This window comes from Haliotis rubra, unplaced genomic scaffold, assembly GCF_003918875.1.
Source record: "Haliotis rubra isolate DU_JTF1 unplaced genomic scaffold, ASM391887v1 Scf724, whole genome shotgun sequence".
NCBI lineage: Eukaryota > Metazoa > Mollusca > Gastropoda > Lepetellida > Haliotidae > Haliotis > Haliotis rubra.
This window is the reverse complement of record NW_025767440.1, coordinates 431,159-453,784: the sequence shown is the minus strand read 5'-3', so window position 1 is coordinate 453,784 and position 22,626 is coordinate 431,159. Positions and strand designations below refer to the sequence as shown.

Here is a 22,626-nt window from a genome sequence, read left to right as displayed (position 1 = left end):
GATTTGACCAGTCTTGTAGTGGTTATTATGATTGTGCTAATATTTGTATAGCACCAATTAGCGGTGCACCGATCGATCAAATAATCGGTTTATTGATCATTTGAAAATGAAATTTCAATTATCGATTTTAGAAAATTCCAATCGATAACACTGTATACTATCTTCAAGAATAACATAAACGATTGGTGTGTATGTGCAAGATTTGTAAATACCTCCTGGTAGGCTCGCCATCGCAGCCGTAATACAGGAAGTCAAGTCTATTTATAGCTTGCCAGGGGAGCAGTCTTTGTCTTCTTGTGCAGGTAGTGGCTTGCAGTGTAATAACAGCTTTAGCGTGGATGCATAAATTATTTAGACCAATGTTTAATTATTTATTAATTATTTAATTTGAATATGCAAGCATTGATGAAGGTTTCGTAAATATAGTATGTTATGAAAACGTGGCTTTAAAAACAACAGATACTCCTGGCAAATATAACGCATGATCGAAAAAAGTGGTTTGATTGGCTGGGCAGACTGTCACCAAATGCCTGCTTTCCCGCACATATGTTCGCTTCGAGAAAACATTTTGTATTTGCGAAAGGATTAATTCTTGTCGAATTCACGAACAAGGTTGGAAATGGATAGCTTTATTGATACTTGTCACATCTACTCTTAGATCTATACCCGTTCTATTCAGATTTCTGATCGAAGTCTACATGTAGATCTTGAGTTCAACTCTCTCAATTTTCACACACACAAATAATTGACGTACGTGTCGTTTAACTGTATTACAGTCTGTAAATAGTGTGATCTAAATTCTTATTTGTTGTCAAATACTCCCAAGATTTTCAGTATCCTTTCGTCAAAGTGTTTAATCCATTTCTAAGAAGAAAGGGTTACGATCTCATGTCATATGACAGATCTTAATTACAAGCGATCTTGTAGCAGTTGTCTCATTCAGCTGATCTTGTCTTCATAAATCCGTATTTGTAGCACCAATATCCAGCTCAGCTGCTCAAAGGCGCTTTGTTTTTCCCTTGATCATTGGATGTCAATCTCAAACGGCACATTGTATTATCAATTTCAACTCCCTGGGGTTCTATTAGCCACATGGGCACAATGTGTGAACAGGGATTGGGATACAGAACTTTGATAATGGGCCATTTTCAGGATTATTAGCCATTTTCTGAATTTAAAATGGGCCACTGCCCTTGTATCAATAGTAAACTTCAAAATTTTAATGGGCCATTTTTTATTCTAATGTGCAAAATGGCCCATGGCGCCTGCCTTTCCCAATCCCTGTGTGAAGCCCGTTTCTGGTGTCAACTCTGTGATGTTGCTGCAATATTGCTAAAAGCAGCGTAAAACCATGCTCATTTCTTTCCAGCACACGGAGATCACCTGTACGGAGGGGGAGACGGTGACGGTGGAGACGACGTCGGACATGATCAGCAACGTTCTCGGCGCGGGAGACAGGGACGGTGGGGCGGTGTTGCCTGTTGCTATTGTTCCTAACACTGCATCCACCTCCAAATCCAAAAGTGAGAAATTGGTGCCTTACGTAATGTGTAGAGCAAGGAGCTAGGGTTATCTCCCTTACTTAGCCGGCACGAAATGCATTTCACATTGAACACTGTTCTATGTTTGTCAGTCAATTACTTAATACCTACAAAAGAGGAGTATTGTGAAATATGCAGAATATTTTGACATTTATTATAATTGCTTGCCTAAAAATATCGGACAAATCTGAAAAAAACAGTAGTATCAGAGCCCAATGTGGCCTCATCTGTTTCCTTAGAGATATTTTTACTTGATAATGTAGGTGCCTGATACAGGAACTCTGCTACAGAGAATAATACTTATTTGAGACCTGTGATGATCCGGGTTAATAATACTTATTTGAGACCTGTGATGATCTGGGTTAGAATATTGATCTCCAGCAACCCATGCTTGCCCTAACGAGATCAGGTGGTCAGACTCACTGACTTGGTTGACACATGTCATTGTATCCCAATTCCGTAGATCGAGGCTCTGGATGTTTATCACTGGATTATCTGGTCCAGACTTGAATATTTACAGTCCACCGCTATGTAAATGGAATATTGCTGAGTGTGGCTTTAAACTACAAACAAACTTAATCGACCTTTATCATGTTTTACTTTTGTGAGCTTATGATAAAATAAATCTCTTAGGGGTACACATTAATGCAAAGTAATAACAGAGATAGAAATGCATAAGGACATCAGACAGATGAAGGTGCGCCTTTGGGAAAGTGTGCCAGGGCTGGAAATAACCCATTGCCCGACGTTCGAGTCCAGTGTTTTTTTCTGTCGGGCAAGCAAATTTGTATATCACACTGTACCGGTGTCCAGTTGACTTTCCAATGTTAATTATGTTGTTTATTTAAAAAATCAACAAGAAAACGGATGGTATAGTGGAAAATTTATCAGGGCAAGTGATTTTACATGTGCCACTGTACCGGAGTACACTAGCAATTTTAAAGTTATTTCCACCCCTGTGTGCCCATACCATCTTATGATCCAGTTAAAATCATAACATCACAACAATTACAATTCCCAAGAGCAATCAAATGTTCATCGCTTTCCACATGTGTTTCGAGTCTTGCCAGCGCCATTTTAATATATACCAGGGCTCGATTTAAAGAAATGAAACCTACTTGCACCGAGTGCAACCTTAGGTAGAAACCTTGTTGCATCAGACAAAAACAGGTTGCACCTGCTGCTCAATATAAAATCTTGTATAAAATATGATGCTTGAGTTTTGGTGATGATAGTTTAGAACATTATAACAAAAGAAATCTGGGACTGATAAGATTAGTTATCTTACTTCCTAAAATGTCCTGAACAGTAAGTCCTTCAGTCACTGCTCATACAATCATCAGAGTTATTCTTCCAAGTCAGTTCCTCATCATTCTGTTTCCAGCTTAAGTCGCAAAACTTGACTTGCACCTGGTGCAAGTTAGACTAATAACTAGGTTGCACTTTGTAATATTGGGTTGCACCAGTGCAAGTAACACAGCACTAAATCGAGCCCTGTATACAGTTCCATGGCACACAAATTCAGCACTATCTCGATCACACAGTAGAACTGTCACAGAAGCAGTCAAGTGTAAAATACCCAACACATAGGACCAAGGGAGGGAAATATCTTGAATACACACAGAAAAATGTATATGCCCAAATTAAATTATATGTTAGTGACAAATCATACCTTCCAACATGAAGATAGGAGACATGTTGGAAGACATGTGAAATGTGATGTTGTTGGGCATATTGCTTTATTAAACACAATGCTGGAATTTGAATTTGTTTTGCACTTTTAAAAAAATGCATCATTTAAAAAATTTTTTTACTAAATTAAAAATTGAATTTTGAACACTTTTATTGCACTAGCACCTGAGATAAAATTAAGGGTTGTTTGTTTGCACATGTTTTTAAACACTTTGGGCGTTTTTGAGGTTTTTGCACTCAAATTAAAGAAAACTTAATGTTTGTCTTAATTGTAAGCGTGATAAAATCATATACTGTCAGTCATAAGTTTCCCGCTAATTTGTTGGGTGGAATCCATTCAAGAATTCGAAACTATCGATTTTTAGGAAGGTCCATCTTTGTGATATGTGTCATCAGAATGTTTGAAGTATATGGACGATGTCAATCTTAATTTGATCAGTGTTCATCAGTCATATATTCATGTGACAGTGTTATTTCTCATTATGATAAAGGGGCGGTGGGTTAGCCTTGTTGTTAGAGTGTTCACTCATCCCACCAAAGACCGAGGTTTGATTCCCCACATGGTTACATGGTGTTTCCGTTATCCTGTATATACCAGACTTTGACCGGTACAATATCCGGTAATTTCAAAGGCTGTCGGTCATCATGTCCGGCAGATTTTAAAATCAAGTTTCTAATTACCTCTGTCAGAATTTTTTATATTTCTCCTCGAAATTGATTACGTTTTCACAATGACTTTGAGGTGTTGTCAAATAAAAAATAGCAGTTTTGGAAAACCCCAGGCTAAAAATAGCAGCATTGACATTGCCATACCCTCTACATTTCTGATTGGTAGTTAGGGTGCAAGCACTATCCTACCCAGAGTTCCATGCGGCAAGCCAGCATAGTATCTCTGCCACAGGCCAGAAAAATGTGACGATTCGTCACATCTTGCACCGTCCATTCAATATAATTTACATATTTCTCAACTCTTTTATTTTTGACGAGTCTACACAACTAATTAAACATCTTTGATAGAATGGTTTAGTTTCATTGAGAAAATATCCTAAAACATGTAACTCTATTTCGATTTGCGTAGCGATCCTTTGTTTACATAGGTTGTACGGCTCCATGTGCTGTCATCGAAGCCGACGGAGAGCAAACGATGCAGCCAGTTTGATATCTAAATATGTACTGTCATAAACGTTACTGTCGCAGTTGTGGAAGAATATATATGTAACAATGTAACACATTATGAAGAGCGCGCCGAAGAGCTTTCGTGAGTCCAGTCTCTTCTTATTATGAATATGCGCATTTGATTACAAGCAAGAGAAATGTCCGGTCACGTGATATGCAAATTAGCCTGTGGCAGTGATGTTATGTTATGTCATCGCTGTGCCGGAGTGTAGGGTGCAAGGTGACACTGTACAATGTCTGAAGCTCATTTCTGGTGTCCCCCATCATGATAGACCGCCTCCGTGGTGTAGTGGTTAGAGCGTCCGCCCGGAGAGCGGAAGGTCGCGGGTTCAATCCCCGACCGCGTCATACCAAAAGACGTTAAAATATGGTACTTGTTGGTCCCTGCCTGGCGCCCGGCATTAATGGGTACAACAAGGACTGGTCGGCTCGGAGTCGGTATAATGTGTCTGAGTGGGGTATTCCTGCTTCACTGCGCCATGGTATCTCAGTGGGCTAGCTCTATGAAACCAGCTTAAGTCTGGGCTAGTACAAGCAGCCGCACATACACATACACATGCATGCACGTCATCATATGAGCGAAATATTCTCAAGCACGACATAAAACCCAATTTCACCTCACCTCACCCATCATGATGATGCTGTTAAGTACATGATTGTCCAGGCGGTTGGGTAGCCAAGTGATCAGAGTCTTGGCCCGGCATGCCGAAAAAAACCTAGGATCGATACATGGGTACAATTTGTCAGTCCCATTTTTGATGTCTCCAGTCTTGATATTGCTGAAATATTGCTGAAGGCTGAGTAAAACCTAACTAACTCACTCATTCAGTGCCTAAATGGGGATTGCTTGGCCACAATGGCTGTTGGGTCATGGTCATGTTGTACTTGGAATACACATCAGATAGACCAACACCAGTCTCTGATCCGACTCATTGCCTGACAGTGCACCCTGTTGATGTGGATTGAATATTTTCTTGGTGTAAAGTAAAGTCCAATCACTCTTTCTCCTTGGTACTTGGGAGTATGAGTGAGCAGGGCTCCAGATAAAGGCCGTATCGGTGTATGTACGGCTAAAAGATATGCACGATACGATAGGAAATAATTTAGGAAACGTAGCAGATTCGCACCACAGCAATAGTGTACGGTCTTAGAATCATTTACAGACGTATTTATCTGAAAAAAGTATTTTTTTTATTGTTTATTGATCTGTGTTCACAAGAGTAGCAATGTTGTGGTGCATATATATGAAACGAAACACAAGATTACTGATATGCCGTTAAAGTCCGCCTGATGTTGAAAAATTATCTGGAGCCCTGGTGAGTGATTCAGTTTTATGCAGCTTTAAGCAGTATTCCAGCAATATCATGGTGGGGGACACCAGAAAAGGGTTTCACTCATTTCACACCCAAGTGGGGAATTGAACCCAGGCCTTCGGCGTGATGAGTGAACACTTTAACCACTAGGCTACCCCACCGCCCATACCTTTAGTATGATAATTCAGAGGTTTCTGATGATAAAATATTGACGGTATTGTAATGTTTGAAATTGTATGACTGTATGAAAATGTATGACAGTTTGATCCTTCAGTTTGTAGGCTTTGGTATGGAGTGTGAAATGATGACGAATCAAACACTGTATGACATACTGACATTTATTGAAATTTACTACATTGTTTATTAGAAGAAAAGTGTGATGATTGTAGTGAGTTTGTTCAAAATTGTACTCTGTTCACCCAGCAGAAAATGGGTACCCGATGGGATAAGTCATGTGGCTATAACCTTCAAGCGCGCCTCACAGGCAGCTTGGGTTATCCGGGGTAATAATGAACCGTGACATGACTTTGTGATGCGCCGTTTAACAGCTTCGAGTTGGATACCAAGCGCCATAGAAATCTGTTAGTCCTGTTATGTATATAAATGTGTCAAAATAGTCTCAATGCATTGACATGATTCCCAGGATAGGGTTCCTAGTGAGGTCCCCAGCAACTTATGGTGGTTGTATTACGTGACCAAATAAGATGGGTGGTCAGGCTCGGTCACTTGCTTGATGCTGTTTTCTCGGGATTCCGACGACAGTGTCAATCGGTGGATTTTTTGGTCCAGATTGGTTTCTTTACAGGCTACCATCACTAAGCTGAAATATTGCGGAGAGTTGAGTTAAATTAAAACAGACAAAGTTAGACTGGAATGGAAATACTTGTCAACAACATAGGGTCAGTACAATTGTGTTCATGAGATGCCCTTGAACAGGATGTGTGTATGACTGTCAGTTGGAAGTGCAACGTGCTTTGTATTCTACTTATTGTTACACGTTGTAATTCTCTATGGCTGTTGTGTTTGATATTGTGGATGGTGCCTCAATACAGGTATTCAGCAATGTTTTTATGTGTTGTTGTATCTAGGAGATGGGGAAATCTCGGACCAAAGCAGTACTTCCGTCCTGGCCACCCTGGCTGCCCTTGCTGAGGCCACGGCTCCCATCAACACGCAAAGTAAGCCTAGCAGAACACTCTAGTTCTTACCCAGTACCCCTTGCTTGTCTCCCCGAGGGTAACCAGGCAGAACAGGCCCCCAGTACCCCTTGCTTGTCTCCCCAAGGGTAAGCAGGCAGAATCGGCCCCCAGTACCCCTTGCTTGTCTCCCCAAGGGTAAGCAGGCAGAATCGGTCCCCAGTACCCCTTGCTTGTCTCCCCGAGGGTAACCAGGCAGAATAGGTCCCCAGTACCACTTGCTTGTCTCCCCGAGCGTAACCAGGCAGAATAGGTCCCCAGTACCACTTGCTTGTCTCCCCAAGGGTAACCAGGCAGAATAGGTCCCCAATACCCCTTGCTTGTCTCCCTGAGGGTAAGCAGGCAGAATAGGTCCCCAATACCCCTTGCTAGTCTCTCCGAGGGTAACCAGGCAGAATAGGTCCCCAGTACCCCTTGCTAGTCTCTCCGAGGGTAACCAGGCAGAATAGGTCCCCAGTACCCCTTGCTTGTCTCTCCGAGGGTAACCAGGCAGAATAGGTCCCCAGTACCCCTTGCTTGTCTCCCTGAGGATAACCAGACAGAATAGGCCCCCAGTACCCCTTGCTTGTCTCCCTGAGGATAACCAGACAGAATAGGCCCCCAGTACCCCTTGCTTGTCTCCCCAAGGGTAACCAGGCAGAATAGGTCCCCAGTACCACTTGCTTGTCTCCCCGAGCGTAACCAGGCAGAATAGGTCCCCAGTACCACTTGCTTGTCTCCCCAAGGGTAACCAGGCAGAATAGGTCCCCAGTATCCCTTGCTTGTCTCCCTGAGGGTAAGCAGGCAGAATAGGTCCCCAGTACCCCTTGCTTGTCTCCCTGAGGGTAAGCAGACAGAATAGGTCCCCAGTACCCCTTGCTTGTCTCCCTGAGGGTAAGCAGGCAGAATAGGTCCCAAGTATCCCTTGCTTGTCTCCCTGAGGGTAAGCAGACAGAATAGGTCCCCAGTACCCCTTGCTAGTCTCTCCGAGGGTTACCGGACAGAATAGGTCCCCAGTGCCCCTTGCTTGTCGCCCAAGGGTAACTAGACAGAATAGGTCCCCAGTACCTCTTGCTTGTCTCCCCGAGGGTATCCAGACAGAATAGGTCCCCAGTACCCCTTGCTTGTCTCCCCAAGGGTAACTAGACAGAATAGGTCCCTAGTATCCCTTGCTTGTCTCCCTGAGGGTAACCAGACTGAATAGGTCCCCAGTACCCCTTGCTTGTCTCCCCAAGGGTAACCAGGCAGAATAGGTCCCCAGTACCCCTTGCTTGTCTCCCTGAGGGTAACTAGACAGAATAGGTCCCCAGTACCCCTTGCTAGTCTCCCTCCGTTTGACTAAGCAGGCAGAATAGGTCCCCAGTACCCCTTGTAAGCAGGCAGAATAGGTCCCCAGTACCCCTTGCTTGTCTCCCCAAGGGTAACCAGGCAGAATAGGTCCCCAGTACCACTTGCTTGTCTCCCTGAGGGTAACTAGACAGAATAGGTCCCCAATACCCCTTGCTTGTCTCCCTGAGGATAACCAGACAGAATAGGTCCCCAATACCCCTTGCTTGTCTCCCCAAGGGTAACCAGGCAGAATAGGTCCCCAGTACCACTTGCTTGTCTCCCCGAGCGTAACCAGGCAGAATAGGTCCCCAGTACCACTTGCTTGTCTCCCCAAGGGTAACCAGGCAGAATAGGTCCCCAATACCCCTTGCTTGTCTCCCTGAGGGTAAGCAGACAGAATAGGTCCCCAGTACCCCTTCCTTGTCTCCCTGAGGGTAAGCAGGCAGAATAGGTCCCCAGTATCCCTTGCTTGTCTCCCTGAGGGTAAGCAGACAGAATAGGTCCCCAGTACCCCTTGCTAGTCTCTCCGAGGGTTACCGGACAGAATAGGTCCCCAGTGCCCCTTGCTTGTCTCCCCAAGGGTAACTAGACAGAATAGGTCCCCAGTACCTCTTGCTTGTCTCCCCGAGGGTATCCAGACAGAATGGGTCCCCAGTACCCCTTGCTTGTCTCCCCAAGGGTAACTAGACAGAATAGGTCCCCAGTATCCCTTGCTTGTCTCCCTGAGGGTAACCAGACAGAATAGGTCCCCAGTACCTCTTGCTTGTCTCCCCAAGGGTAACCAGGCAGAATAGGTCCCCAGTACCCCTTGCTTGTCTCCCCTGAGGGTAACTAGACAGAATAGGTCCCCAGTATCCCTTGCTTGTCTCCCTGAGGGTAACTAGACAGAATAGGTCCCCAGTATCCCTTGCTTGTCTCCCCGAGGGTAACCAGCTAGATTAGGTCCCCAGTACCACTTGCTTGTCTCCCCGAGGGTAACAGCTAGATTAGGTCCCCAGTACCCCTTGCTTGTCTCCCCGAGGGTAACCAGACAGAATAGGTCCCCAATACCCCTTGCTTGTCTCCCCGAGGGTAACCATGCAAAATAGGCCCTCAGTACCCCTTGCTTGTCTCCCTGAGGGTAACCAGACAGATTAGGTCCCCAGTACCCCTTGCTTGTCTCCCCAAGGGTAACCAGACAGAATAGGCCCTCAGTACCCCTTGCTTGTCTCCCTGAGGGTAACCAGACAGATTAGGTCCCCAATACCCCTTGCTTGTCTCCCCAAGGGTAACCAGACAGAATAGGTCCCCAGTATCCCTTGCTTGTCTCCCCGAGGGTAACTAGACAGAATAGGTCCCCAGTACCCCTTACTTGTCTCCCCAAGGGTAACCAGGCAGAATAGGTCCCCAATACCCCTTGCTTGTCTCCCTGAGGGTAAGCAGGCAGAATAGGTCCCCAGTACCCCTTGCTTGTCTCCCTGAGGGTAAGCAGACAGAATAGGTCCCCAGTACCCCTTGCTTGTCTCCCTGAGGGTAAGCAGGCAGAATAGGTCCCCAGTATCCCTTGCTTGTCTCCCTGAGGGTAAGCAGACAGAATAGGTCCCCAGTACCCCTTGCTAGTCTCTCCCCTGTTACCAGGACAGAATAGGTCCCCAGTGCCCTTGCTTGTCTCCCCAAGGGTAACTACACAGAATAGGTCCCCAGTACCTCTTGCTTGTCTCCCCGAGGGTATCCAGACAGAATAGGTCCCCAGTACCCCTTGCTTGTCTCCCCAAGGGTAACTAGACAGAATAGGTCCCCAGTATCCCTTGCTTGTCTCCCTGAGGGTAACCAGACTGAATAGGTCCCCAGTACCTCTTGCTTGTCTCCCCGAGGGTTACCAGGCAGAATAGGTCCCCAGTACCCCTTGCTTGTCTCCCCAAGGGTAACCAGGCAGAATAGGTCCCCAGTACCCCTTGCTTGTCTCCCTGAGGGTAACTAGACAGAATAGGTCCCCAGTACCCCTTGCTAGTCTCTCCGAGGGTAACCAGGCAGAATAGGTCCCCAGTACCCCTTGCTTGTCTCCCCAAGGGTAACCAGGCAGAATAGGTCCCCAGTACCCCTTGCTTGTCTCCCTGAGGGTAACTAGACAGAATAGGTCCCCAGTACCCCTTGCTAGTCTCTCCTAGGGTAACCAGGCAGAATAGGTCCCCAGTAGCCCTTGCTTGTCTCTCCGAGGTTAACCAGGCAGAATAGGTCCCCAATACCCCTTGCTTGTCTCCCTGAGGATAACCAGACAGAATAGGTCCCCAGTACCACTTGCTTGTCTCCCCAAGGGTAACCAGGCAGAATAGGTCCCCAATACCCCTTGCTTGTCTCCCTGAGGGTAAGCAGGCAGAATAGGTCCCCAGTACCCCTTGCTTGTCTCCCTGAGGGTAAGCAGACAGAATAGGTCCCCAGTACCCCTTGCTTGTCTCCCCAAGGGTAACTAGACAGAATAGGTCCCCAGTACCTCTTGCTTGTCTCCCCAAGGGTATCCAGACAGAATAGGTCCCCAGTATCCCTTGCTTGTCTCCCTGAGGGTAACTAGACAGAATAGGTCCCCAGTACCCCTTGCTTGTCTCCCCAAGGGTAACTAGACAGAATAGGTCCCCAGTACCCCTTGCTTGTCTCCCTGAGGGTAACCAGACAGAATAGGTCCCCAGTACCTCTTGCTTGTCTCCCCAAGGGTAACCAGGCAGAATAGGTCCCCAGTACCACTTGCTTGTCTCCCCAAGGGTAACCAGACAGAATAGGTCCCCAGTACCTCTTGCTTGTCTCCCCAAGGGTAACCAGGCAGAATAGGTCCCCAGTACCACTTGCTTGTCTCCCCAAGGGTAACTAGACAGAATAGGTCCCCAGTACCCCTTGCTTGTCTCCCTGAGGGTAACTAGACAAGAATAGGTCCCCAGTATCCCTTGCTTGTCTCCCTGAGGGTAACTAGACAGAATAGGTCCCCAGTATCCCTTGCTTGTCTCCCTGAGGATAACCAGACAGAATTGGTCCCCAATACCCCTTGCTTGTCTCCCCGAGGGTAACCAGATAGATTAGGTCCCCAGTACCACTTGCTTGTCTCCCCGAGGGTAACCAGCTAGATTAGGTCCCCAGTACCCCTTGCTTGTCTCCCCGAGGGTAACCAGACAGAATAGGTCCCCAGTACCCCTTGCTTGTCTCCCCGAGGGTAACCAGACAGAATAGGTCCCCAGTATCCCTTGCTTGTCTCCCTGAGGATAACCAGACAGAATAGGTCCCCAATACCCCTTGCTTGTCTCCCCAAGGGTAACCAGCTAGATTAGGTCCCCAGTACCACTTGCTTGTCTCCCCAAGGGTAACCAGGCAGAATAGGTCCCCAGTACCCCTTGCTTGTCTCCCCAAGGGTAACCAGACAGAATAGGCCCTCAGTACCCCTTGCTAGTCTCTCCGAGGGTTACCGGACAGAATAGGTCCCCAGTGCCCCTTGCTTGTCTCCCTGAGGGTAACCAGACAGAATAGGTCCCCAGTACCCCTTGCTTGTCTCCCTGAGGATAACTAGACAGAATAGGTCCCCAGTACCCCTTGCTTGTCTCCCCAAGGATAACTAGACAGAATAGGTCCCCAGTGCCCCTTGCTTGTCTCCCCAAGGGTAACCAGACAGAATAGGTCCCCAGTACCCCTTGCTTGTCTCCCTGAGGGTAACCAGACAGAATAGGTCCCCAGTATCCCTTGCTTGTCTCCCCAAGGGTAACCAGACAGAATAGGTCCCCAGTACCCCTTACTTGTCTCCCCGAGGGTTACCAGGCAGAATAGGTCCCGAGTACCCCTTGCTTGTCTCCCCAAGGGTTACCAGGCAGAATAGGTCCCCAATACCCCTTGCTTGTCTCCCTGAGGGTAACCAGACAGATTAGGTCCCCAGTACCCCTTGCTTGTCTCCCTGAGGGTAACCAGACAGATTAGGTCCCCAATACCCCTTGCTTGTCTCCCCAAGGGTAACCAGACAGAATAGGCCCCCAGTACCCCTTGCTTGTCTCCCCGAGGGTAACCAGCAGATTAGGTCCCTTGCACACTTAGGTAGCAAGGCAGAATAAATGCCCAGGTAAACAAACTACTGATGTTGTTTGACTTCCTTATATTCACATGTTACCCAGCAGTTACACTACCCATAATCAGCAAATCCTTGATTGAGTGGTGCCAGACAGCAGCTGTCTCGGGTTCGAGTTTTGTCCCTTGATAATGCCAGGATTCTCTGTGGGGACAGGTTGGGGTTGAGTAGTAAGGGAAAACCTAAATGTAATAAGCAGATGTTACCAACTGACTGAAGCAGGTTTGTACAATATAAACCAGAGACATCACAAAGAAATCAAGGCATTGTCAGGGCTTCAAAAATCCCATCGCCCAACGCCCGGGACAAGTCAGTTTTCTTTTCGGGCAATCAAATAATGGTATCTTACTTGTCCGTGGGCTACTAGATAATTTCCAATTATGGTTTCAAACTGCAAATAAACTTGGATTTAATTTCATATCTGCTCCAAGTGTAGCTATTAAATTTCGCAATGATAATAAGTAGAGTTATCTTTCTTTGCTATTTATCACTTTTCAATAAATAGTCCAGTAAACTTCAACATCAAATACCATGTCGAGTTATTCTTTCATAATTAAATCATCATGATTATTTCATAAAATCAGGGCCAGTGGATAATTAGTCAGGACAAGTTACTTTCTTAAAGTCACTTGTCCTGTGGCAAGTGACTTTAAAAAAAATAATTGAACCCCTGATTGTGGACATAGTATGTATGTTGAAAAAATTGTTTGATCAATGCGATCAGACCCTGATGGAACAAGTAAAACAATAATGACAAACCAACTCATCACTGACAATTGTCACTCTTGTAGCCATGTCAACACATGAACTTACTAGTAAATGAGTATAATCTCATAATTGATGATTGGTTCATAACCACCGATCAATCATCAAAAATAATTGGTTAGCATCATTTATGAAATTTGTTAATGCACAAAAATCCCGGAAAAAACCCCGTTATTTGGGGGGTTTTTTTGGCAAAATTTCACATCTTTAAAGGATGACTAGTATGTTAGGAACATAAATTTCTTGGTGTCTTTAAGATTAATTCAATCATGACTTGGAACGAGCTTGTAGTGCTAATGAAATGTAACAGACAAAACCAACCTTGTGAAAAATATTGTTGATGGAAACAAGTGTTCCAGAATTGTTGGTGTTCGATTATGAGAAAACATGATCGATTGCTTGGTCGTTTAGTCACTGCGACCAATCTTCTATTATTTCAATTAATCGGACCACCACTAGAACTTACCAGAGATTGCGTAACTATAACAACAGTTAGTATATTTCTGTAATGATTTCCGAGAGTAATCACTTGCTCTAGCCACTGAGAACTCATGCCTTTGCTGGGGCGGTGGGGTAGCCTAGTGGTTAAAGCGTTCGCTCGTCTCGCCGAACACCCAGGTTCGATTCCACACATGGGTACAATATGTGATGCCCATTTCTGGTGTCCCCTGCTGGGATATTGCTGGAATATTGCTAGAGATGTTCTTGAAGCATGTTTTTTGATCTGTGAAATTCATGAAGCTCCAGTAAGTTACAAAATCAGTGTCTGGTGGAATGGAATGTGAATTGATTGCCTTTTCTTAATCTGTTGAGTATGTGACTTGTCTGTCTTTAGAAATCTGCAAATAGTGAAAAGCCATGACTGACTGACTGAGTTTGGTTTTACGCCGCTTTTAGCAATATTCCAGCAACATCACGGCGGGGGACACCAGAAATGGGCTTCACACATTGTGCCCATGTGGGGATTCGAACCCGGGTCTTCGGCGTGATGAGCCAATGCTTTAACCACTAGGCTACCCGACCGCCTCGAAAAGCCATGAGGGGTGGGGGGTAGCCTAATGGTTAAAATGTCCGCTCGACACGCTGAAGACCTGGGTTCAATTCCCAACATGGGTAGAATATGTGAAGCCCATTTCGGGTGTCCCTCACCGTTATATTGCTGGAATATTGCTAAAAGCAGCATGGAACTAAACTCACTCACTCACTCATGCTTAGTTTCTGTTACTCTGCGGAATTGTGTCCCCTTATCATGCCAGGATCCATAACTCAAATACAGTATGCCAGTACCATACCTTTACTTACATGTATCAACAATGTGATCAAAAGTTCTAAGATCCAAAAGCTGAAATGAATTTATAAAGACCCCTGTAAGATTCTCAGAACCCTTATGTTCAATTCATCAACAGAAAATATTTTTTCTTTGGCTTGTTACCTTTCTCATTGCAAACATTTTCCTTTAAAATGTATGTTTAAGAAGTGAACACCAGTGTAATGATTTGAACCGTTGTGTTCCAGATGTCAGCTCATCGGAGGCGATGAACTGGTTGGAGAGTCAAGGCATCACAATGATCTCAACAGCAGACGGAGGCATCATCACTTCCGCAGTGGAGAGCGGCCAGACCATCTCGCTCACAGGTAGGGCCGGTGGGGTAGCCTAGTGGATGACCAGGCTTCAATTCCCCAATGTGTGAAGCCCATTTCTGGTGTCTCCCACGGTTATATTGCTGGAATATTGGTAAAAGCGGCATGAAACTCACTCACTCACAGGTGGGTAAGGGGTTGTGGGGTAGCCTATAGTCTGTTTGCAGTGAAACCGTACCGATGAATTTCACTTTCAACAAAAATGTAAATCAAATAAAGTGAAATTAATTTTGCGAATCCTCATAATTGTATCTTGCCATTTGAACATTTAAAACTCAGAATTTTATTCAACTTAGGATAAAAGTTGTTTAACAAATGATCATAGTTTCAAATCACTATTACTGGTTTGTATTACAAGGGGGTAAGCGCAGTAGTTGGAACAGAGAAACAAAATGCACGTGCAGTACGTGATGAGCGTTAACTTAGACCAACCCTACTTGTTCTCGGTGTTTCATTTAATGTGCATACCCCCTTGTAACAAACAAATAATAGCGATTTGAAACTATGATCATTTGTTAAATAACTTTTATCCTAAGTCAGGGTTATACATGACGCGTGATTCCTGCATATTTGACCTAGTTTTGTACACTTCCGGCACAACAACTCGGTCTTTGGCGATTTAATAAAACCCATCAAATGCATCCCCACGGAAAGCACATGTATATGCCTCCCACATACATCGGAGATATGGACAAAAGCTTTTGATACTTGTGAGACCTTTAAAATACGATATATTCATTGAAATGTGCGTAATTGTCCGGTTTTCGATCATGTCACCGTATTTCTGTGATGAACCTTTATGTATTATATAGTAGGGGGTGTTGATACTAAACCGGGGCCTAGTTTATCGATTTTCTGACCCGCAGTGGGGGCCTGCGTGGGCGCCTGCGTATTTGACGCAACAATTTTGTTAAAGACCCTCAAAATACTATCCTATGAGTCAAGCTTGATGCACGTTTTATGAGTAACCCTCATAATTCAGTTCAGTAAAATTCTTTTGATAAGCAAACAATGATAGTTTACCTGAGGCCTTCATTAATTTAGATATATCTTTTAGTTCATGTTAATAACTGTATGCTACAGTGAGTAAATCACAAGCATGGCTATTTGTTCAGTTTACTGGATTTTGTTGTGACTGAATTGAACAGTGAAATAAACTATTTATTAACTACCGGTAACATTTAAATGACAATGCAACATAATCTTTGCAAAACTCTTGCTTTTTGATACACACAAATAAATATTACACTACAATTTTCATGACTCCCAAATATTGAAAATAAATACTGTGAGTCACCATGACTCTCTTTTTTCAATGTCTGTGTAAAACCCTGCTAAGTTGAATGAAATTCTCAGATTTAAATGTGTCTCAAGATGGGGAGGTGGAGAGTGCTATAGAGAATGTGGTCTACTTCATGTCCTGATTGTAGCACTATGTTTGTGTTGGTGTTTCAGAGGCTGGCAAGATAGCACTGAATCTGATCAGGCAGCAGGGCCTAGCTCAGACAGTGTCTCAAGATGGGGAGGTGGAGAGTGCTATAGAGAATGTGGTGGGCGCTGAGGAGGAGGAAGAACAGGTGGGTACAAGGGGAGGAAGAACCGGTGTGTACAATGAATGTGTATAAAGGGAGGAGGGAGAACAGGTATGTATATGGGGAGGAAGGGAGGAAGAAGAACAGGTGTGTATAAGGGGAGGGTAGGGAGGAGGAAGAACAGGTGTGTAGGAAGAAGAACAGGTGTGTTCATAGGAGGAACAGGTGTGTACAATGAAGGGTAGGAGGAGAACGGGTGTGTAAAGAAGAACAGGTGTGTACAATGAAGGGTAGGGAGAAGGAAGGAAGAACAGGTGTGTACAATGGTGGGGAGGGAGGAAGAATGGGTGTGGGACAAGGGGAAGAAGGGAGGAGGAAGAACAGGTGTGTTCAAGGGTAGGAGGAGGGAAGGCAGTAGGGAAGGAGGAAGAACAGGTGTGTGTACAAGGGGAAGGGTAGGGAAGGAGGAAGAACGGGTGTGTACAAGGGGAAGAAGGGAGGAGGAAGAACAGGTGTGTACAATGAAGGGTAGGGAGGAGGAAGACCGGTGTGTACAAGGGGAAGAAGGGAGGAGGAAGAACAGGTGTGTACAATGAAGGAGGGAGGAGGAAGAACAGGTGTACAATGAAGGGTAGGGAGGAGGAAGAACAGACAAGGGAAGGAGGAGGAAGAACAGGTGTGTACAATGAAGGAGGGAGGAGGAAGAACAGGTGTGTGGAAAGAAGGAGGGAAGAAGGGGAGGAGGAAGAACAGGGAAAGTACAAGGGGAGGAGGAGGAAGAACAGGTGTGTACAAGGGGAAGAAGGGCAGGAGGAGGAGAACAGGTGTGTACAAGGAGGAAGGAGGAGAACAGGTGTGTACAAGGGAAGGAGGAAGGAGGAGGAAGAACAGGTGTGTACAAGGGAAGGAAGGGAGGAGGAAGAACAGGTGTGTACAAGGGGAAGAAGGGAGGAGGAAGAACAGGTGTGTACAAGGGAAGAAGGGAGGAGGAAGAACAGGTGTGTACAAGAAGAAGGGTGGAGGAAGAACAAATGGTAGGAGGAAGGAGGAGGAAGAACAGGTGTGTACAATGAAGGCAGGGGAGGAGGAAGAACAAAGGGGAGGAAGGAGGAGGAAGAACATGTGTACAAGGGGAAGAAGGGAGGAGGAAGAACAGGTGTGTACAATGGAGGGTAGGGAGAAGGAAGAGCAGGTGTGTATAAGGGTAGGAAGGGAGGAGGAAGAACAAGTGTGTACAAGGGGAGGAAGGGAGGAGGAAGAACAGGTGTGTACAATAAAGGGCAGGGAGGAGGAAAACAAGTGTGTACAATGAAGGGCAGTGAGGAGGAAGAACAGGTGTGTATAATGAAGTGCAGGGAGGAGGAAGAACAGGTGTGTACAAGGGGAAGAAGGGTAAGTGTGTGTACAGTGAAGGGCAAGGGACTGAGGGGAACCGCCAGTGACAACACAGGAATAAGAGGAAGGGGAACAGGTGGTTACAGCTCCGACCATGGGATGAAGAACATTATTGCCAGAAATTATTGAGAATTTTAGGAATATGTTTAATCGGATTTCTAGTCTAAACAACCTTGACCAGCTATCAAGTAGTTGGAGTCATTCAAGAGAGACAACTCCGTAAATCCTTTTTCATTAGTTTGTGAAGAGTTATCCCCCTTTGTTTAGCTAGCAGACGACATTTTCAGTGATCCTCGGTATGGATGATTTAGAGAAGAGGACGTTGATTTTAGAGTATTATAACAAGGACATCAGATCAGCTAAGTGATTTCAAGTAGAACAAGCATCCCTTTGTCCACTGTTTATCGTGTTTTGAAAAATATTGCAAATGGATATGGCATTGAGCACCAGGGAGGCGCAGGTAGGCCCAGAAAATGGACTGTCGGTGACAGGAGGCGGCTTGGTATTCTTGTTTCTAAAAACTAACGAAGGAGTTTAGAAAACTTAAGGCTGGAAAGGATTGATAGAGGAATTGTGGCTGTCTGTAAGGAGACAATTAGAACTGAGCTGCATGCAATGGGTTGGCAGAAAAGTCGAGGAATTCCATCATCGATCATGAAACCTGAATAAAAAGAGCGAAGGTTGAACTGGTGCTTACAGCATAGAAATTTTAACTGGGACAATGTGATTTTCTCAAATGAAAGTTCTGTGTGGCTATTTCCTAATACACTGAAATTCTGGACCAAACAAACTGAAAAACCTTTGTATCAGCGCCCAAAGTACAGTCCGAAATTTAACGTGTGGGGTGGCATATCTGTTAGGGGCAACGCCCGTCTGTGTATTTGAAGGGAATAAGTGAGCGGTACACAGATATTCTCGAGGGACATTTACTTCCATCTGCTCACGTGTTCAATGGAAATGTTTGGATTTTCCAGCAGGACAATGACCCAAAACATCGTTCAAAGCATTCACAGGCCTGGTTTCGGACACAAAATATGACATTATTAGATTGGCCAAGCTATAGCCCTGACCTAAATCCAACAGAAAATGTTTGAGGACTTACGAAGGAAAGTGTCAATAAGAAAAATCTGACAAATATTGCTGAAATGCAAGAAGAGGTGGTCCGATTATGGGACAATCTTAAATTCTCAATAATTTCTGGTTGTTCTGTATATATGTACCAACCACGTTGGAGGAGATGGGATCACTTTTCATACCTAATTCTTCAGCTACCATGTCTGCGCATTGAGAATGGAACATCTTGTTTGTTCCACTTTCAGAAAGTCATAACAATAGTGGCCAACCAGGGAGAGTCAGAGATCCCCAACAACAACGGCGGCACGGTGCTGGTGGCCGTCAACCCCGACGGCACAACCACAGAGATCCCCATGGAGGCGCAGATGGTGGAGGAGTCAGGTAAATCTGCAGTAATGTCAAGTCCTAAATAACTATAGTCCGTTTGGCTCAAAAGCGGACCGATGAATTGCAATCTAACTCTAAAACTAATAAACATAAAATACTCAATGAAACGCTGATCATAATCAAAACATCATACCCACTCTGTGAGGTTTTTTCAGAATTTTTGTCCTAAAAATAATAAAGTTGTTTAACAAACTATCATTAAAATATTGAAACAGTTCACTGTTTGTTACGAGGAAGGAGTGCAGAGAAAGGGACAGCCAGGTGTTCGAGAAGCCGTTCACAGACAAAGTTATTTATTCATTAACCTGTGCTGTGCCGTCTCCATCCGTTCTCGAACACCTGGCTGTCCCTTTCTCTGCACTCCTCCCTCGTAACAAATAGTGAACTGTGTCAATATTTTAATGACAGTTTGTTAAACAACTTTTTTATTTTTAGGACATAAATTCTGCAAAAGCTTCACAGAGTGGGTCTGACGTTTTGATTATGATCAGTGTTTCATTGAGTATTTTATGTTTATTAGTTTTAGAGTTAGATTGCAATTCATCGTTCCGCTTTTGAGCCAAACGGACTATAACTTTTGTGACAGAAACAAGGTATAATTTTCTCACACAATATTCAAATTTAGGACCCTATTCTGCTTCTTTTTCTGGTCCTATTTGAATATTTACCGTCAGAATGTACACAGAGTTTGTTTGCTTGTTGCTAATCAGTCACAATCAGCAATATTCCAGATATATAACAGTAGTCTGTAAATAATCCAGTGTGAACCAGATCATCCAGTGAGTGAGTATGGTTTTGCATGGCTTTTAGCAATATTCCAGCAATATCACAGCAGGGGACACCAGAAATGGGCTTCACACATTGTACCCATGTGGGGAATTGAACCCAGGTCTTTGGGAGTGAGTGAGTGAGTATGGTTTTACGCCGCTTTTTAGCAATATTCCAGCAATATCACAGCGGGGGACACCAGAAATGGGCTTCACACATTGTACCCATGTGGGGAATTGAACCCAAGTCTTTGGGAGTGAGTGAGTATGGATTTACGCTGCTTTTTAGCAATATTCCAGCAATATCACGGGGGGGGACACCAGAAATGGGCTTCACACATTGTACCCATGTGGGGAATCGAAACCGGGTCTTCGGCGTGACGAGCGAACGCTTTAACCACTAGGCTACCCCACCGCCCCTCCAGATCTTTGGCCTGGCCAGAGACCTCCTTATCCACTAGGCTACCCCACTGTCCCCAGATAATACAGTGAGTGACATCATGAGCATCGGTCTACGCGGGGCGGTGGGTAGCCTAGTGGTTAAAGCGTTGGCTCATCACACCGAAGACCCGGGTTCGAATCCCCGGATGGGTACAATGTGTGAATCCCAGTTCTGGTGTCCCCTGCTGTGATGTTGCTGGAATATTGCTAAAAGCGGCGTAAAACCAAACTCAGTCAGTCAGTCTATGCAATTGGGATACGATGACATGTGTCAACCAAGTCAGCGAGCCTGGCCACCCAAACTCGTTAGTCGCGTCTAACGACAAGCATGGGTTCCTGAATCCCAATTCTAACAGGCATCTTCACGGGTATAAGGACTTGCAATTATGATGTTAAATACACAGGTGTCCAGCATGATGTAGACAGTGCTCTTTCCAATTCATACAGGTTGCATACGTTTATATAATGCGAAAGGATCAGCAAACTCCTCTCACTCAAAAAAACGTTTGTTTTTTTTAAATATTTTTATTCATTTTTGTTTAGGTACAAAATCAGGACATCAAATAACAACAAAACATAAAACCATGCATTTGTATAAAGACTCACACAACATATTACATCCCTTTGTGTGACACACACAGTTATCAACGTCCTTGTGTTGATCATCAGGAACTTCGTTAACTTGCGCTTATATTATTTACCTCTGTCTGACTGTGTTTATATCACAAAAACTACAAACTAGGTTGAAATAATATCAATTAGAGACTTCATATTTGTGCACGTTGGGTCGGGATGGGAGATTGACCCTGGGTCATCTACATGATGAGCGAACGCTTTAACCACTTGGCTACCTAACCACCCATTAAATACTATTAGAATCTCTGACCTGATTTATACTAGCCACATAAAGAAACTGTGCATTGTCAAAATATTATCCCAGTTGATAAGTACGATGACAATGTCAAAGGTACAGATAAACTGAAATGCAGGGATCATGAGACCATAACAAGTCGGGAGAATTTCAATTGAAAAGTCAATCACAATGACGTCACGAGTCCACAAGCGGGACAGGGGTCAAACGACCATGTCACAAGCTCAATAACGGGTATGTCCACCATCGGCATTGAGAACAGCAGTGCATCGATGACGCATAGAGCCTATCAAACGTGCAAGGAAGGCTTGTGGGATGTTACGCCAGATTCTCTCCAGTTCTGTTGCAAGGTCAAGGACTTTATCTGGCGGATGAGGAAGAGGGCGTAGACGTCGATCCATCTCGTCCCAAACATGCTCTATCGGGGAGAGATCCGGTGAATTTGCAGGCCAAGGCAGTAAGTCAACGTTGTGGTGTTGCAAGAAATCCATAGCAACCCTTGCCGTATGAGGCCGGGCATTGTCCTGTTGGAATGTTAACCCAGGGCCATGACGTTGCAGAAAAGGACTGACTGAGTATTCCAGCAACATCACGGCGGGGGACACCAGAAATGGGCTTCACACAATGTACCCATGTGGGGATTCGAACCCGGGTCATCGGCGTGACGAGCCAACGCTTTAACCACTAGGCTACCCCACCCCCCCTGCAGAAAAGGAATTGCCACAGGTCGAAGAATCTGATCCCTGTAGCCCACACCAGTTAAGTTGCCCTGAACAATCACCAAAGGAGTTCTTTGGCGTGCTGTTATTCCACCCCAAATCATCACGGAACCACCACCAAAGCGATTCCTCTCCAAGACACAGGCCTGTGCATAACGTTCTCCCACGCGTCTATAGGCATGTTGACGTCCATCACTATGGGAAATGTTAAACCTTGACTCATCTGTAAAAACAACATTTCTCCACCAAAACAAGGGTCTGCGGACATTATTTCGGCACCACATTCGGCGAGCTTGTCGATGACTTTGTGTCAGGATAGGCCGTATGGCGGGATGTCGTGGTCTGATCCCATGATAACGTAAACGTTGTCGAACTGTGTTGAGGTGGATACGGCGAAGTCCTGTGATGGTTCGGGCAGTCATCACTGCAGTCTGAAACCTGTGGCGAAGATGGGTCACCCTTATCCATCTGTTCTGTCTTGGCGTTGTTCCACGTGGACGTCCAGAACGTGGCCGATCGATGACGTCATTTGTGTTCTGGAAGCGTCTCACCAGTACAGAAATGGTGTTCCGGTGGCAGTGGAAATGTGCAGCCACTTGTCGTTGAGACATTTCCCCACAGACCACCCCAATGGCCTCATGATGTTGTGCAGATGTGAGCCTTGGCATGCTATGCGTTTCAATAGCCGTTTAATTTTTTGAACGATCGCAAGGGCAGGGGTTGAGCTTTCCAA

The 22,626-nt window shown here is 45.0% G+C and overlaps 1 protein-coding gene across 1 annotated transcript in view; it reads left to right on the top strand.

Annotated features, from left to right (window-relative positions):
* The window catches only part of LOC124259486 (GA-binding protein subunit beta-1-like), a 41,155-nt gene that overhangs the window by 13,841 nt on the left and 4,688 nt on the right, over positions 1-22,626 (top strand). Inside the window, 5 exon segments of the mRNA XM_046693617.1 lie at positions 1,370-1,523; positions 6,814-6,900; positions 14,582-14,701; positions 16,163-16,284; positions 18,954-19,089. Coding sequence (XP_046549573.1) covers positions 1,370-1,523; positions 6,814-6,900; positions 14,582-14,701; positions 16,163-16,284; positions 18,954-19,089 — 619 coding nt within the window.